General features: G+C 50.3%; 4 protein-coding genes across 4 annotated transcripts; all 4 read left to right on the top strand.

The window, feature by feature from the left end:
- Nucleotides 1-3,403: 3,403 nt before the first annotated feature.
- Nucleotides 3,404-6,158, top strand: CTRU02_205086 (small oligopeptide opt family; the record flags this gene model as incomplete). Its single annotated transcript, XM_070204488.1, has 9 exons — nucleotides 3,404-3,509; nucleotides 3,558-3,859; nucleotides 3,925-4,196; nucleotides 4,254-4,453; nucleotides 4,507-4,763; nucleotides 4,811-5,155; nucleotides 5,216-5,398; nucleotides 5,462-6,043; nucleotides 6,108-6,158. 9 exons carry the CDS (start codon nucleotides 3,404-3,406, stop codon nucleotides 6,156-6,158), a joined length of 2,298 nt encoding a protein of 765 aa, XP_070061592.1.
- A 1,692-nt stretch (nucleotides 6,159-7,850) lies between these two features.
- On the top strand, nucleotides 7,851-8,876 carry CTRU02_205085 (zinc-binding dehydrogenase; the record flags this gene model as incomplete). The annotated part of the gene is made up of 1 exon (XM_036724326.1): nucleotides 7,851-8,876. One exon carries the CDS (start codon nucleotides 7,851-7,853, stop codon nucleotides 8,874-8,876), a length of 1,026 nt encoding a protein of 341 aa, XP_036583953.1.
- A 577-nt stretch (nucleotides 8,877-9,453) lies between these two features.
- CTRU02_205084 (Tripeptidyl aminopeptidase 2) lies at nucleotides 9,454-11,299 on the top strand (the record flags this gene model as incomplete). The annotated part of the gene is made up of 2 exons (XM_036724327.1): nucleotides 9,454-10,308; nucleotides 10,364-11,299. The coding sequence occupies 2 exons, from the start codon at nucleotides 9,454-9,456 to the stop codon at nucleotides 11,297-11,299; spliced, it is 1,791 nt and encodes a 596-aa protein (XP_036583954.1).
- A 1,483-nt stretch (nucleotides 11,300-12,782) lies between these two features.
- CTRU02_205083 (uncharacterized protein) lies at nucleotides 12,783-13,287 on the top strand (the record flags this gene model as incomplete). The annotated part of the gene is made up of 2 exons (XM_036724328.1): nucleotides 12,783-12,948; nucleotides 13,004-13,287. 2 exons carry the CDS (start codon nucleotides 12,783-12,785, stop codon nucleotides 13,285-13,287), a joined length of 450 nt encoding a protein of 149 aa, XP_036583955.1.
- Nucleotides 13,288-13,327: the final 40 nt, after the last annotated feature.

Below are 13,327 nucleotides of genomic sequence, written 5' to 3'. Positions count from 1 at the left end.
GAACACACCAATCAACTTGTTGGTGACTGGAAGAGGAAAACATGCCCGACGCGGTCAGTCCAGAAGCCCCCAGGGTGACGGAATGGTGTGTTCAAGACTTTTCGACCCTTGGAGGAGGAATATCACCTTGCCACAACTGTCCAACGCGACAGCATCGCTCAACTTCCAACACAATATGTAGGGTCGGAGGTAACATGAAGCGCCGTCGAAATATCGGGTTTATCTCGACGTTCCGAGGGCAAGTCCTCACGAGATGACTGAGTCAAGACCAACAGAACACACCAAAACTCTTGAATGCACAACCAACAGAGTGTTTTCCACGTCAAATCAAAGAAAAAACCAGGGACGACCAATTTTGCATCTTGTTCGGTTTCTGGGTCTGAGCTGCTAACGATTTGCTCACCTGAGTCTTGCATTAACCTGACTTCAGACAGCCGAGATCCCACCCGGTAGAAAACCCGAGCCAATACACCGCGGCTAAAGCTTCCCTTGAGAAAACCGCGATCTCACACCCACCAGGACAGTCAGACCCGTTTCTTGCGGCCTTAATAAAACGGTCATTCTGTTGGTTGGTGCATTGACATGCTGCGGAATTTCCCGTCTTCTGCATGACAAACAGTTGGTCCTTTGGCAGCACTGAGCAGTCCGAAATCCCTCATTCTCAGGCTGCGTGAGTCGGTGTTGAATGTGCTGTATGCTGGGACAAACTCTGCATCCAAGTCAGTTAACTCTTTTTCGCCATTCCCACCACCTCGTCCATGGCTGCGCTGGACCACTTGGAGGCATCTTGAAGAATTTCGTCTTCTGCGCTGATGGGCTTTTTCCAAGCTAGCTGGGTTGACCGCTGGTGCAGGACTGCGCTATTTCGGATAATACGGATAGTCTCCGGGTTGCGCAAATTATATGCCGTATAAGGTTTCCAACACAAACTAACGCGTAGAGACCGCAGAATAATAATTCTTTTCTCTGCTTTTCCTGTATGGAGTACTCGAGTAGGCCCTTAAACCTCAGCTTTGCAGCCACAAAGTGGAAACACCACTAAATACCTACAGCAGCCGGGCAAACACCAACTCGTTCTGACTGGAAAATCTGCATCAATTGCAAATGACTGGTAGTCGCTGGTTTGTATTGCTTGGTGGACTACTTTCCCCGCAACAGATGGCTCTGCTATGAAGTATGTCGAGCTGAGACTTTGGGTCTGCGTGTCAAGGAAGAAAATGATAGGTAGACAATGAGGGAATGCCATGATACCCTTCAGTCGTCGACTAAATATCTCACGACCGCCAAGATTTACCACGCGTTGACAACGAATGAAACTTCAATAAAGACAGCACCTACAAAACAAAAGTCCCTTAGGCGACAACTTAACAATTACCAAGGCCTAACAAATTAACAAATCGTTAGGCCCAAATATCTCTTCTATGCCGTCAATATACCACCCAACTACAAAATGAAGCTTGTGCAGTCACCAATCAACAGTTTCGTTTAGGTTACCACAAACTTTGTGTGCTCTGGCGAGATGCTAGACAAACAGGAAATTGAAACCCAGCTCTTGTACCATCGTTTCGTATGATTTGACGGGAAAGCGTCTAGACAGCCATTGTATGCTATCTTGACTGTGACAGATGAAGTTGGTTTCGTCCGATGTCGGCACGCGCTCATTGCATAGCATTTTTACAGCAACAACGCTTGGCTTTGATCAGGCCACTACATTAGGCAGCGTTGATGCCCCAAACGGAAAGGGAATAAAACAATTGAGATCAAGTTGGGAAAAATGTCCGCGTAATTGCAGGCAGTTTGATACAAATATTACCCCGGCAGAGCCACTCGGTGATGCAGGGAGAATAAAGAGGAGGAGCACTTGCAAGCCACGAGCCCACGTGAAATACGACAAGCCAAGACATTGAAAATCAACTAATGTAACCAGTTAGTTTGCAGCTCATGGCAGTAAAATGGATCTAATCAAGGGACTGGACCTGCAGAGGGTCTATAGGGCTGCGAGTCCCCAAAAAAAGAAAGCAGATGAAAAAAAAGACAGGATGAACTGGATCATCCATCCGCTGCATTGGCACCTTCTGCAGGTCCCGTTTCTATACCACAATACGGGAACAGGGGAAGACCCCAAGGCCGGCCTTCCAGCATGCGGATGCGGACCGCAGGGTGTAACTGTTTTTGTGATTATTCGGACAATGATCTGCGGCTGTCGGGGCCCCCGGTCGGCCTGAGCGAGACCCAAGATGGCTGTGAACTTGGTCCCCGGGTCAAACCGGCTTGTGGCAAAATTTCGGCGATCGTTCGGGATAAGAATGCGGCTATCCTGACCAGGGCAAGGCCCTTTCCGCGGTGCTCGCACATTTTCGTTCCTCATCTCTTCCCTGTCTCTTTTCTTCTTGATGGTCTCTTAGTCATCGCATCCTGTTGGTCGAGGATCGGGCTAGAGATGAACCGTCTGGGCACCACTGCAATCCAAAGTTGTTCCGTCTTCCATCGGTGGGGATTCGCTTGCCCATATACGCGAATCAAGACTTTTGACGGATAAAATGTTACACCGGTTCGTTCATCACATTGCCTGGGAAAATGGGGTGGGATAGGCCTGATTTATAGAAAATGAGTTGTTGAAATTCATTCTTGCACCCGGTTTCACGGCAAATCCTTGTCATCGGGATACTTGTCCCTCGTGTTCCATAGTCATCGGGCGAGTTGAGGCGCCCCGGGCACTTAGGCGAGATAGGCAAATCTCTCTTCGTCGTGATAACCTCAGACCACAAGATTGTTAGTCAGGATGATTAAGCTCAAAAGTCTAGAAGCTGAGCCTCATCCGGAAAACTTAGCCGGTATCTTGATAATCGGCAAGCCACTTCCACTAGCATTGTCCAGAATGACTGGCTGCAAAGATCACTTGTGGGGCCATCGTCACATCATGAAGTTGTCCCCTCCGCACCCCTCGGCCCGGCCTGCATCCCAAGACCCTTCTTGCGTGCCGTCTTGGCTCTCGTTTAGCCTTATGAGGCCTTTGTATACCCAGTCCCGCGGGAAAAGGACTGTGAAGAATTTGCTATTACGGACGGAATTCCGGAGCTATTAGTATGATGCTCGTGTGTGGTTGGTCCGCGTGTTGAGTCTGGAGTTTTTCCGCAACACTTGGGCCAGACCTCGACTCAGAACCTCCGCGCTAACAACGGCCGACTCCATAAGCTTACGCCAGTCTTCGGTGCCGTGAATCCGGGCAGGGTGGGGATTTGATGAATTGGCGGCCGTGCCGAGTTGCGGGACATTTGTAAGGTTAATAGTTGACTATGTTGGGGGAATAAAGATCTTACATTATCCTTCAGTTCATCTAATCTGATCTTATCTGATGACTTGATCTCTTGGTTTCATTTTTAAGCTTTCATCAAATCTGACCATGGCGAACCTCGAGAAAACGGCGAGGGTAGGCAATGACCCCGTTGTTGAGGAGCCAGAGCCGATCAGTCCAACAACGTCCATCGAAGAGGCCAAGCGTTCTTCCGGTAAGGCAGGCACTTATTTCGTGATTGCTCTTGCTGATGGGTCTTTAGATGAGTCCAGCGCACCTAGCCAAGATGTTCTCTACGCGGCCGGAGTCGGTCTTCGACCGGATGACCCGTCTTTGCCATGCTTAACTCTTAGGATGTGGGTGATTGGCATCGGTTTCTGCCTCTTGGGCAGCGGTGTCAACACCCTCTACACCTTCCGATTCCCGTCTATCAGTCTCTCACAATCGGCCATCCAGTTCTTAGCATATCCCGTCGGAAAGGCCTGGCAGTTTGTGGTACCTGACGTAGGGTTCAGCATCAGGGGGCATCGCTACAGTCTGAACCCCGGACCATTCAATTACAAGGTTCGTCCCATCAGCAACCTTAGAGTAAACTCAATTCGTGAACACACCTGATACGTTTTCATCAGGAAAACATCTTGATTTATATCATGGCAAACCTTAGTTTCCTTACTCGTCTTAGCGCCGATGTCCTGACCGAACAACGAGTATTCTACGGCTTAAAAGCAGGCTGGGGCTTCGAGCTCACCGTCACCCTCGCTACGATTTTGTTTGGTTTTGCTCTCGCCGGTATTTGTCGTTCCCTGGTGGTTGAGCCAGCCGGTCTAATGTGGCCTGGTGTTCTTGGTAACACGGCTTTGAATGCCGCGCTGCATGCCAGCGGGAAAGAAGACGAGACTGAGTAAGTGATTCCCGCACAACCCTGTTATCTACAGGTCTGACCTTGTGCTCTTGACAGAACCAAGTGGACCGCCTCCAGATACAGGTTTTTCATTCTTGCGTTCGCCGCATCTTTCTGTTGGTACTGGTTCCCCGACTTTATTTTCCCTGCGCTGGGTTACTTCACCTGGGTTTGCTGGATCGCTCCGCAGAACCCGGTGGTGAACCAAGTGTTCGGAATGAAGAGCGGCATCGGCCTGTTGCCTTTCACTTTTGACTGTAAGAACCGGTATCCCAGTGCCAGGCCCATGTTTGTCGCTCATACAAGATAGGGAGTCAAATTGCTTACATAGGATCTCCGTTGGTTGTGCCCACGTGGGCCATCCTGAACGTCCTTGCGTCTCTGGTCTTCTGGATCTACATTATATCCCCGGCCCTGTATTACTCAAACACATGGGGCTCAGCCTACTACCCGATTCAGAGCAACTCCATCTTTGATAAAATGGGAAAGACGTACAACGTGTCCAAAGTCATTGACAAAGCTGATGGGTTCTCCTTCAACGAGACCAAATACGCGGCTTATTCTGATGTAAGGACCAACTGCCGTCGCACATCCCTCTTGTCTGGGCTTTCAAGCTTACCATGAGTCTTAAGATTCACCTGCCAGTTACGTACGCCCTCAACACCTTTGGACTTTGCTTTGCGACAATCGGCTCTCTTTTCGTCTGGCTGTATCTTGAAAAGCGCCACAGCATTGCATCGGCATTCCGGTCCTCGCAACTACCGGCCCTGTTCGGCCGAAAGGTTGAGCCTCGAGCCAAACTGCAGCCAGCATACAAGGATGTGCCAATGTGGTGGTATTGGATCGCGGCGGCCATCGCTCTAGGTTTGGGTATGTTTGCCTGTGAATTCTATCCCGTTCAGCTGCACTGGTATGGTGTGATTCTTGCGTTTGTGGTATCGTCGGTCTTTTTCATCCCAGTAAGTCAACGTATCTTGGAAAGAGTCATCCACGATTCAATGTTAATGGGAATGCTGCAGCTTGCCTGGGTGTATGCCACCACAAACATGAAGATCCAGATCGACATCTTTTGCCGTATTGTTGCGGGCTATATCTGGGAGGGTAAGGTTCTTGCCAACATCTGGTTCTTTAACCTGGGGTACATCTCCGGTATCAAGGGTTTGGCTTTTGCCCAGGATCTCAAGCTAGGAATCTACTGCAATGTAAGACTGTCCAGGATACCCTAGAGACAACTTAGAGAAGAGTTTGCCGTTGACAGCCTTTAGATTCCGCCGCGGCAACTATTCCTCGTCCAATCCGTCGGTCTTGTTATCGGCAGTCTTGGTCAAGTTTCGGTTCTCAACTGGGCTCTCAATCACATCCCCGACATCTGCACGAATAATGCCCCCAACGGTTTCACCTGTCCCTTTTCTCGCACCCACTTCAACACGAGCATGGTATGGGGCGCACTCGGCCCTCGTCGTTTCTTCGAAGAAGGAGCCACGTACCGTGATCTCCTCTGGTTCTTCCTCGTGGGAGCTGTACTGCCGGTGATTGTCTACTTCCTAAGGAAAAGAATCTTCCCGAACGTGAAGTGGATGAAGAAGATCCACGTCCCGCTGTTCCTGGGTGCACTCAACTACATCCCTCCGGCGTCCGGAACAAACTACGGCAGCTGGGCGATCGTCGGACTTCTGTTCGGGTTGCTTATCAAGAGAAGACAGAGAGATTGGTGGAGAAGATATAACTTTGTGCTCAGTTCAGCCCTAGATTGTTCTGTGGCCATTGCTGGTATCATTATCTTCTTTGCTCTGTTTTACACCGGAGCGGCCAAGAATTTCGCGTGGTGGGGTACGGATGTCCACAAGGTAAGTAGTGAATGCTCTATTGTATGACAAGGGGCGACAAGATGCTGACTATTGCTGGTTATAGAATACTTGTGACTGGAACAGCTGTACATACTTACAACGAAGCAAGAAGTGATACAGTTGAAAAGATCGAATGCCACAGCCAAGCACTGGAACCCTTGCCTTCTGCTTCGTTGCGAGTAGTCAGACCAAAAGAAGGAAAGGGTCATTGAACTAAGGTAGCCGATGCCATACAATAAGCACCTAGCGAGTGAGGCTGTTGGCCAGTACCACCTAATAATATTTAGACTAATACTACTGAAATCTAACCTTAAAACTGCTAAGAGTCTTATGTCGTTCCTCCCACATTCCGTAGGGCTGGCTGTGCTTCTTGGTCAAGCAAACCCGGTTTAATCCAGTCTCCGCAGTTAGTGGGCAGTGTGCGCTATTAAAGTCCTGGATTGTTTGCCTAATGCGGATAATGGTTGTACTGTACTAAAATGCGGCGAGATCCATCTCACCTCAGCTTATGCCAAGGCCTGGGGTGCATGCAGCTTTCGGCCAACTTATGAGGTTTAGCCGTACGCGTGTCCTAGAGATAAGATGCGTTATTTGTCTCTGCCAGACTGTATTCAAGGTGAGGCAACAGAACTGTCAGTGAGGAAGGGTTGACTTCAATGACAAATCCTTTTACAGTCGCATGCTCTGGTCAAGTTTCCCGTGCAGTTTTGCCCTCAGGGCTGTGATTTTGCGCTGAGTTGACATAATATTCTGTCACAAACTAAATGCTAGACGACAATTTGGGATAAAAGTTCTATTAACAATGTACATAATGTTTCCGCGCAAAGCTGGAATCGTCGTGCAGTGGGTTGCTAAGAATGTTGAGAGAACTATTTGCGATCCGACGCCTCCGATGTACCCGAAAAGATGACCAAGCTATTATGAGGCACATTTGACCAGCCAACCAACACCGAGTTTCTCGAATATATCTTAGATTTCTAATCCGATTCAGGTTTTTGTAATGAAGAGCAAAGAGATAATTGGGCCATGGACTTTAAGGCAATTTGTCACCAGTGTCATTCTTCATACAACAAGCCATGATCATCGCCATACAGGAGACCCGAGGATTAGGAAGTCAAAAACTGGCGCCACCAAGTGAAGCCGGCAGAAAGCTTAGCCTGTTGCACATGCATGACACGCTGTAAATTGGGAGTAAATAACCATTGTTAGCACTCCTCTCAGCCCTGTAGTCATTCGGGGCTGTCGGACATAGCGTTGGTCCGCCGCAGCTTGAGTAAGCAGGGTGATTGTTGGCTATGCTTAGGCAGTGCTAAGAGGGTTTTTGGGGGCGGGAATGCTGGAACAGGGAAACAATCCCCCTGAAGAACAAATGGCGCAGTGAAAACTAGGCCTGTAGTGTCTCCGATCGGCGCCACTGGCCTGTACTTCAACATGCCCTTTCTGGATAGAGATTCCCCTGCTGACTCCACGAGGATAACCCTTGACAGAAATGCTCCGTCCAGTGCCGGGAACAACATATCGCGGCGGCATTCGTTGAGAGGTTGGGTCTGCCTAGCTCTGGATTGTTGGTGCAGCAAAATCCTGCGAGGCGTTTACGCCGTGAAGAGATGCGTGATAGAGCGAAGTCTCACTCATTATCAGGTTGAGATAGACGCCGATCAGTTGTTTGAAAGATCGTAAGTCGAGTATAAATGATGGGCTTTCGCAATGGGAAGATCAAGGCCTTGAACAACCATCATAGTCGATAGACCAGCATTCCCAGACACTGAAGAGAATTCTTTGAACTAGTAAACATCATACAACCAAGATGGCGACAACCACAATCAGAAAAGTCATGATTACCGAGTTCGGTGACGCGTCCAAGGTCCGAGTGATTCAGGACACCATCGGCCCTCCTCCGGCCCACCATGTCCAAGTTGCGCCCATCTACTCCGGCTTCTCGGGATCCGATATCAACATGCGCAAAGGCGTCTACCCGAGACAGAAACCAGCTCCGTTGTCACCGGGTTACTGCCTCACTGGCACGGTGAAAGTCAATGGTCGTGGTGCCTCCAAGTTTTCTCCGGGCGACGTCATCCTTGCCTTGACCATGTACGATGCTGAGGCAGACCTAGTCAATCTCCCCGAAAACCTTCTCATTAGAGTCCCTTCGGGTCTGGACCTGCAGCAGGTCACCGCCCTCATCGTGGACTGGAGCACGGCATACGCCATGGTTTACGACTGGGCCAAGGTTTCCAAGGGCGACCGCGTCTTCATCCACGGAATCAGCGGGGCTGTCGGTTCCGCGCTGATGAAATTTTGTCAGCTGCAGGGCGCCGAAATCTACGGCACCGCCTCGGAGCGGAACCACGAAGCTATTCGGGCTCAAGGAGGTAAACCATTCGTGTATACCAATAAGGACTGGATGAAGGCGATGAAGGACTTGGGAGGCGCCGATGCCGTGTTTGATCCACTCGGTTTCGAGAGCTACGATGAATCCTTTTCAATCCTGTCCAATACGGGTATTCTGGTTGGATACGGCGGTAACTTGCAATCGCTCAATGAGGGGGTCGAGCCGCGGTCTATTTGGATGCCAACGATTAAACTCATGGCTCGCGGTATGGTCCCATTTTGTGGCAAGCGGACAAAGTTCTACTACATCTCCTCCGACGACGCCACATTTGAGCCGAATTTGAAGGCAATGTTTGATCTCATCCGTGAAGGTAAAATCAGGGTGCCCATCAAGCATGTCTGGGAGCTTAACGACATTCAGGAGGCACATCGGCAGTGGACAAACAGTACAGGTGTTGGATCATCGCTTATTCGGGTGTCACCTGAACCCAGAAACTGGTGATTCAGTGCTGAATTTCCATATGGCACGGCGTTGGTTGTATATTTTGCGGGTGGAGAATACTACTTTGTAGGATTCTCGATACATGGGTCGATAGAATTGAAAGGATTATTTCACGTTACCATCTCGTTTTGGCTCTTCTTATCCACCTGCCTGATTCCGCATGGTACTTTTGCAAATGCGTACGTATTTGGGATTGCCTAAAACAATTGCGTTATGGCAGTGGTACGTGTCGAGTAAGCCTTGTAGGACATTTTGTTGCTTTTTTTCTTTTTCTTTGCTGACACAGCAGAAACACAAAAACTCCTGGTCTCCAATATTGGCCAAGCCTCCCTTTAGTCCATCCAACTCAACACTTTTCACAGCTAGACTCTGCTGATTATACGGAGTAGCAGTCCCAGACTGCAGCAAAGCAGGGGTGGTCAGCAAGCAGCCACTCAGAGTCGAGCGAAGCAAGGGTCCGCTAACCGACCTCTGCCATCTCGCTGACTGTTTGTGATCATCAATTTTCATCTGCAATTCATCTCAACCAGCTTGTTTCCCCGCAATACTCATCATACCGAGGTCCCTCACGATCATAATGAGGCACTGGATAAGCCGACTGGCGCTTGCTAGCCTCCTCGGCGCAGCCAGCGTCGAGAGCAAGCACAAGGTCGAAGACTTCGATTGGGAAACCATCACGCCGGCAAGAAAACTAGAATATCATTCCTGCTATGACGAATACAAATGCGCCCGTCTCATTGTTCCCCTCGACTGGCTGGATGAGAGCAATCCATACACCGTTGCGCTGGCCATTATCAAGCTCCCTGCCAAGGTCCCTGACAATGATCCGGCCTTCGGCGGCACCATTTTCACAAACCCTGGCGGACCCGGAGGCTCCGGCGTAATGCAGCTGCTTTCCGAGGCCCACATCTTCCAAGAAACAGCCGACACCGACAGCAGAAAGTATGAAATCTTTAGCTGGGACCCCCGAGGAGTACAGCTCACTTCGCCAGCGGCAGATTGCTACGCGGACCAGCTCGCAAGGGACACCGATACCATCCAGCGCGCGGCCATTGGGCCGACTATTTCGAGCCCTGATGCGCTGAGGAGGCATTGGGCGAGGGTCCATGGGTACGGGAAGATCTGTGCACAGAGCGCTGTGAACGGCTCCACCATCCCGTATGCTACGACAGCATCTGTCGTGCGCGACATGGTTCATATGCTGGACAAGATTCAGGAGCTGCGAGATGAGGAGGCTGCCGACCGAGTTGTTGTGGATCAAGGAGCGCAGCAGCCGTTGCAACGCCGTGGTGAAAAGGACGCACTGCGCTTGCAGTACTGGGGGCTTTCTTATGGTACTTTTCTCGGCAATACCTTTGCTTCAATGTTCCCCGGACGTGTTGGTAGGATCATTGTTGACGGTGTTGTCGACGCCGATGACTATGTGGCAGGTGTAAGTTCATCTTGTCCGTTTCTAAAGTCGAGATTCAAGGCTAATGTGATTTCAGGGCTGGAGAACGAACCTGCAAGATACGGAAGAGCTCGTTGCTGCATTCTACAAGACGTGCTTCACTTCGGGATCCAAATGCGCTCTTAACCGCCCCTCAGATAAGAAATGGGAAGACGTCCGCTCGCGTGTTCTCGATCTTATCGCCCATTTAGACAATGATCCCTTCTTTGAAGTCGACGGCAAGTCGACTCACATTCTTACCGGCTACGACGTCGTCAACGCCTTCACGAGGCCGATGTACGATCCCTATGAGAGCTTCGTCCCTCTTGCCAAGAAGCTCAATGAGGCGGTCGAGGGGAACTACACTGCCCTTCTCAACACCGTGAAAACCCAATTCCCCCGTCTAGACGAAACATGCTTGACGCCTAACACGTCGACACCCTCTACAGTTCGGGGAGGTGAAGCTGCTCAGAGCGTTGTGTGCGGCGACGCCGAGGATGCACGAAATCTCACACTGGCAGATTACCAGGAATACGTCTCGGAGCTCGTGGAGCAGTCTCCTACCTTTGCTGGGTACTGGTCGCAAATCCGGTTCGCGTGCACAGCATGGGATGTCAGACCAAAGTTTCGTTTTACTGGCCCGTTCACAACACCGGAGCATGACCCGGCCGTGGTGGAGGGAAAGCCGGCCGCGCCATTGCTGTTCTTAACCTCGAGGCTTGACCCTGTGACCCCTGTGCGAAACGCATACAGGATGAGCGAGAGACACCCTGGTTCGACGGTGGTGATCCAGGAGTCCCTTGGCCACTGCTCTATATCTGCGGGAAGTAAGTGTATGAAGGAAGTTATCCAAAAGTACATGGAACATGGAATTGTGCCCAAGGATGGGACGACGTGCGAGGCCGACTGTGACCCATGGGATGGGGAAACTTGCTTGCCTTCAACTAAGGGCATCAGTGTAGCAGGACTGAGCCCTCAAGATATGTTGTTTTGAGGATGTGTCATTGGCACACCCTACCAAGATAATAAAAATTTGTCTCAATATCCTGCCATCCAACAATGCGCCCGCTCCTGTAAAGGGGCATATGACAATACACTGACGACCACCTACAGCGGAGCCCAAGACATAGTCCAGCTAACCTGACCGTAGCTTAGGGAGACCAATGAATTCCGTTAAGACCAGCCCCGTTACATCCCCATCTCATGCGTGTGCCTGTCTTATGAGCAGACATGCTTTGAAAACTTCGTCATTGCATAAGAAACTCATAAGTTTCTGCCAACCGCCGGATGCAGATGTCAGACGCATGCCCGAGTGAGCTGAAGTCGATCACAAGGCTGCCGGTATCCGAGCCTGACACCACCCTTCTCGAGATAACCTCGAGCAGTGGCATGAAATGATTCAGATGTTGGTGCAGATCTACATGAAATGAATTAGTTGAGCCCGATGGTCTCCCCCCTATCCTGAGTCTTCCCTCTGCAGTCGCCAACAACTATCACCTTGTGTGATAACATTGTAAACTCACCGCTTGGCTTGTTTGTCTTACTAGAGCTGAAACCTATTCAACGTTACACGTGCTAGAAAAAAAGCACCTGAGACATACGTTTAGGTAGAGATCAACTTTCACATACACATGAAGCTGTCGGGCGCGTCAATACGAGATAGCTAACCCCGCGTCCGCCCTTGCGATCCGAACATTCCCCTACCAAACAAACCGACGCGCCCTATCCCCAGACTGGCGGCGATCGCCCATCCATGCACGCATCCGACGAAGCGACAGTGTCACCGCCGCCGCCCCCAAGAAAAAACATTCGGGAAATGATCACAAGGAAGCTACAAGCAGACGACATCTCGCATCCCCTCAAAAGCACTTTTCAGCTCCCCCCCGAGCCAGAATAACCGAGACTTAATCACGCTACCAAGCTGTCAGCCCGTGGATCAGTCCCGCCCTAGTGGCTTGCGGGCAACGGCGGCATTGGTCGAACTGACGCCACGAACGGGACGTTTTCCTCGGTTTCTGACAATCCGTGGTTTTCTACACGAGATTCATCGGTTCTAACCGGAGTTGGATTAAACTTTGACAGGTGAAAAGAGTACAGCTGGGCGACTCAACGGCGAGTGCTGTAAGTCGTGGACGAAAATAGATTTTCACTTAGATGCCCACGTGAGTTCGTATTTGAACATTTCATGATGGATGCGGCGTTGATGATTCGGGAGCAAGAGTTGTTGATCACAATTCTGCCCTATCGCAGGGCATTAGGTGTGAGGAATGAGTCCTGGCATACACTTACCGAGCTCAGATGCGCCTTGCGTCACTATGTGCCTCTCCTAGAGATGCGGATCTGCAAGTGATTATAAGAACCTTATAAAAGCCTCGTCAGGACGAACACAATCATCTAGGCTCATCAAAATATACTCGAGTACAGAAACTAGCTTTCCCATTTTAACTCACAGTCGCTATAACATCCAATCGTTCAATATGAAGTTCGCAGCTACCCTTCTGGCAAATCTGGCTCTGGCCCTCCCATCCCTCTCACAGCCACTCGAGGAGCGCGATGTCTTTCAAACCGTTCACTTGACTTTCCGTGGCGGTCCGGCATCTTACCAACTTAACATCCCTGCCGATGGACAAATTTATCCTACAAGTATGTCTCGCTTCTCTCTCGACTCAAAGGTGACATGACTGACACCGTCCATCAGACAATGACCTCTCCATCAACATCATCGACGCGCCTGATTATAACGCAATCTACCAGTGCACTTTCCACACCAACGGCGAAAAGGCTTTGGTCAGCGGTATTACCCCTCAAGGAATCCAGCAAGTCATCATTGGACCCCCGCAACCAGTCACGGGGGTTAGCTGCTTCGGTTTCTGTGTTGGGACATATGAGAACTGCTATGGAAGTGATGGCCAGTACATCGGGCCGTGTTGCAATGGATATTGCGCGGCGAACAAATGCAGGCCTTGGGTTTCGCCGTTTTAAAAAATGTCTAAATTGTGGTGCCACTGATTTGAAGCGGGAT

The sequence above is a fragment of the Colletotrichum truncatum genome (genome assembly GCF_014235925.2).
Source record: "Colletotrichum truncatum strain CMES1059 chromosome Unknown Contig_0003, whole genome shotgun sequence".
NCBI lineage: Eukaryota > Fungi > Ascomycota > Sordariomycetes > Glomerellales > Glomerellaceae > Colletotrichum > Colletotrichum truncatum.
Note: the sequence above shows the minus strand (reverse complement) of the source record. Positions and strands in the feature narration are given on the sequence as shown.